Source organism: Colobus angolensis, unplaced genomic scaffold (genome assembly GCF_000951035.1).
Source record: "Colobus angolensis palliatus isolate OR3802 unplaced genomic scaffold, Cang.pa_1.0 Scaffold13, whole genome shotgun sequence".
Taxonomy (NCBI): Eukaryota; Metazoa; Chordata; class Mammalia; order Primates; family Cercopithecidae; genus Colobus; species Colobus angolensis.
In genome coordinates this window covers 24,221,716-24,225,313 of record NW_012114252.1, presented here as the reverse complement: position 1 = coordinate 24,225,313, position 3,598 = coordinate 24,221,716, and the positions used below count along the sequence as shown (strand labels likewise).

At 62.0% G+C, this 3,598-nt stretch overlaps 1 protein-coding gene across 1 annotated transcript in view; it reads left to right on the top strand.

Annotated features, from left to right (window-relative positions):
- The window catches only part of LOC105505974 (ras GTPase-activating protein 3-like), a 7,943-nt gene that overhangs the window by 4,172 nt on the left and 173 nt on the right, over window positions 1–3,598 (top strand). Inside the window, exons 5-6 of the mRNA XM_011933958.1 lie at window positions 1,437–1,514; window positions 2,299–2,372. Of these exons, the coding sequence (XP_011789348.1) occupies window positions 1,437–1,514; window positions 2,299–2,372 (152 nt within the window). The remainder of the gene's footprint in view (window positions 1–1,436; window positions 1,515–2,298; window positions 2,373–3,598) is intronic.

Here is a 3,598-nt window from a genome sequence, read left to right as displayed (position 1 = left end):
CTGGCACCACATCCCCTCCTGAAGCCCAGGACCCGAGCGTCCCCGTCCCGCCCACCTCTCCCCTCCTAAAGTGAACCCGTTACTGTTTTCGGGAGCCTGTGGCTCCTCACTGGCCCTGTGGCAGGAGCAGCCTCTGACCTGTCAGGTGTGGGAAGCGGCCAAGCCGGCCGGGCAGGTGGCCTGACCTGGGGCCTCCCGGGCATCGCAGTGCTGGAGGCTCCCCCACCACATGGCCCCCTCCTCCCCACGCGGTCCCCTCCTCCTCACGACCTCCTTGCCACACAGCCCCTTCCTCCCCACGCGGCCCCCTCCTCCCCACAACCTCCTCTCCACACAGCCCCCTCCTCCCGGGGCCCCTGTCTCCCTGGGGATACGAACCTCTGTCCTCCATCCTCGTCCCTTCAGACCGGATTTGGTGCCGCCGGGCTGAGGGTCCCTCAAGTGTCTGCCCTGTTTCCCCCTGAGAGCACCTTGTGTGTTTGAGGGTCAGAGCTGCCGTTTGAGGGGTGCCGGGGGCTCATGGTGGGGCCCAAGGCTGTCTCTGCAGTGGCCCGGCCAGGGCAGGTTGATGCCTTTGGGCGCCCCTGGGGCTCCGTCTGGAGAGGGCTGGGCCGCGGTGCACAGATGCCCCAGCCTCCGGGTTCCCTGTTCCTGGTGAGGCCCGAGTGGAAATGAGGGCTTTGGGGAGCAGGGGCCCCACTGGAGGAGCGGCCCCCTTGGGACAAACGTTGGGCTTTTCTGAGTCCGCGTGAGTGGAAGACGAGCCGCACCCGCAGGCAGGCCAAGGTGGGCTGAACGCTCTTCCCCACCAGCCAGGCCCCACTCTGTGGGCTGGAAACTCCGTAACAGGCACCTGTGCCTCCTCCGAGGCCTGTACCACCCACCTCATTTCCCAGCCAGGGAACCGTGCGGTGACCTCAGTGTGGAAACGGCAGGAACTTGGGGTTGAGCCTCAGGAATGGTGGCTGCAAAGGCCCCCCCTGAATCCCTGGGGTGCCTCCACTTCCCCATGTGACAGAGCTCCCTGCCACCTCTTCCTGCCTCAAAGCAGCCCTTATGCCCCACGGGCGAGAGACGGGCGTGGTGGCTCCGGGACCCTGGCCCATGACTGCAGGTCCCCAGGCAGCCACGTCTGGGCCCCGGCGGACCTCTTCATGAGCCTGGGACCGAGATGTGAGGGGCGGCCCGGGGCCGGGACAGAGTCACTGATGCCTCGCGGGCACTGGCAGGTCTGATGGTCGTTGTTGGTGCCCGAGCGGTTTCTGCAATTCATCCCCTGGGCAGCCCTGCGGGCTCTCACTTCCCCGGTAACACCGGGTTCTTCTCCTGTTTATCGTTGTTTAGGCGTGAGCAGTTCCTGCCTCTAGCTTTTTCAGATTTGGTCCGGGAGCCGAGGCACTTCGGGCTGTTCCCAAGTGATCCCTGTTTCATTTTAGGCGAGTTTTAAGGAGTCCTACATGGCTACATTTTATGAATTCTTCAACGAGCAGAAATACGCTGATGCGGTGAAGAATGTAAGTGTCGACTCCCCGTCCGACAGCCGGTGCTGTGCCCAGGAGACAGAGCTGCTCTTTTAAAATTGAGATGGAACCCACATGACACAGACTTGGCCATCAGCGATTTTAAACAATAAGGGCGTTCGGTGCCTTCACAGTGCTGCCCAGACAGCCCTGTCCCGAATCCTGGGACACCTCCTTCTCCGGCAGTCGATGAACTCTTTGGCATGACCACCTCTGGGGCCAAGAAGGGGCCTCGCCCGTCTCGCTCTGCGTCTGAGACCCCCAGGCGAGGGCGCGTCCCACCTCAGTGTGTGTGGCGGCCGGACTCATTCCAGGCTGCAGTCGTGGAGCCCTGGGGCAGCAGACTCAGTGTCAGGAACACCGTGCATGGGGGACCTCCAGACCGCAGGGCTCTGCTCTTACCCACAGTCAGGGACCCGTGGGCCTCGCTGCCGGGACCCAGATTCCCCACTTAGAGTCCCCCTGGGCGGCCTCTGGAGATGCAGGTTGATCCCCAGGTGTTGCCTGAGCTTCTCACCTGAGATCTCCCTGGCAGAGCCGGGGCTGGGGTGGCACCGGGGGGGCAGAGCCGGGGCTGGGGTGGCACCATGGGGGGCAGAGCCAGGGCTGGGGTGGCACCGTGGGGGGCAGAGGCCCCTCGGCCTCAGGGAAGGACTTCCCCAAATTCTGTCTTCACTGGCAACAGAAGGAGGCAGTCGCCGCCGACACTGTTGTCATGAGAGCCGTGCGTGTCGCATGTGTGGCTTCCTCCCTGTGACCCGATTTCTTCCTGTTTCAGTTCTTGGATCTGATTTCGTCCTCCGGGAGAAGAGATCCCAAGAGTGTCGAGCAGCCCATCCTGCTTAAAGAAGGGTAAGGTGGTGTCCGGCAGGGCAGGAGGGGAGAAAGGGATGGGGAGCCCCCAGTGCCCCGAGCACCCAGCACATTCTAGAAGGTTCCTTAGTCGGGGGCAGCCTCCTCCCTTGCTGGCCAGCAGCCTTGCGATTTCTGTACCACTGGCCGCCTCGTCCACGCCCACACTTGGGGGCCGGCCTTCCCTCCAGGGGAGCCAGGGTCGGGGGGACGGCCCTGAGAGCCTGGCCCCTGTGCTTTCAGCCTGGGACCCCTCCACCGCCTTCTCTCTGACCATGGACGGGGTTGTCTGTGCTCCACGGCCACCCCATGTTTCTGGCACAGGCCCGTCCCCCCTCGACCTCCACCCAGTGGACCCTGGAGCGTCAGAGCCCATCACCCTTCCTTACCTAGATGTCGACACATCTGCCCATTTCCACCAACCCCGTCCTGTGCCCTGGCTCCCGCTCCCGGTCGGGGCTTTGCGCTGCTTGGTGTGGCCCATGCACCTGTATATTTGTGTGTTTGCACACATTAGGGGCACAAATGCAGTTGTATTGGACGGGGCTTCGAGTGTCACCGTCACCTGAACGGACACTGCGCCCACTGAGTAATTTCTCGTTCCTCTCCCGCTCCCGCCTCCCACCCTTCCGAGGCCTCAGTGCGTGTCCCAGAGCGCCCGCCCTGCCGTGTTTACTCCCACCTACCAGTGAGAACAAGGGGCGTTTGGCTTTTCGTTTCTGAGTCATCTCCCTTAAGATAACAACCTCTAGGTCCATTCATGTTGCTGGAACATACGATTTCCTTCTTCTTGGCAGCGGAGTAGCATGTCGTGGTGTATTTATGCCAAGTTTTGTCGCCTGTTGGTGGACACGTGGATTCCGTGTCTGTGCTATTGTGAGTGGTTCAGTGGGAAACGCACGCGTGCACGTGTCTTTTTGGTAATTGCTCCTCCTTTGTGTGGGATTGCTGGATCAAATGGTGGCTCTGCTTTTAGCTCTTTGAGAAATCTCCGTGGGTTTCCTTAAGCACTAATTTCCATTCCCCACAGCGTGCAGGCGCTCGCATCCTCCACAGCCCTGACAGCGTCTGTCGTTTTCAGCATTTTATTTGATCACAGCCATTCTGCCTGGCGTGAACTGGGGTCAAGTGGCTCCGTTCTGCCTGGCGTGAGCTGGGGCCACAGGCGGCTCCGTTCTGCCTGGCATGAGCTGGCGTCAGGTGGCTCCGTTCTGCCTGGCGTGAGC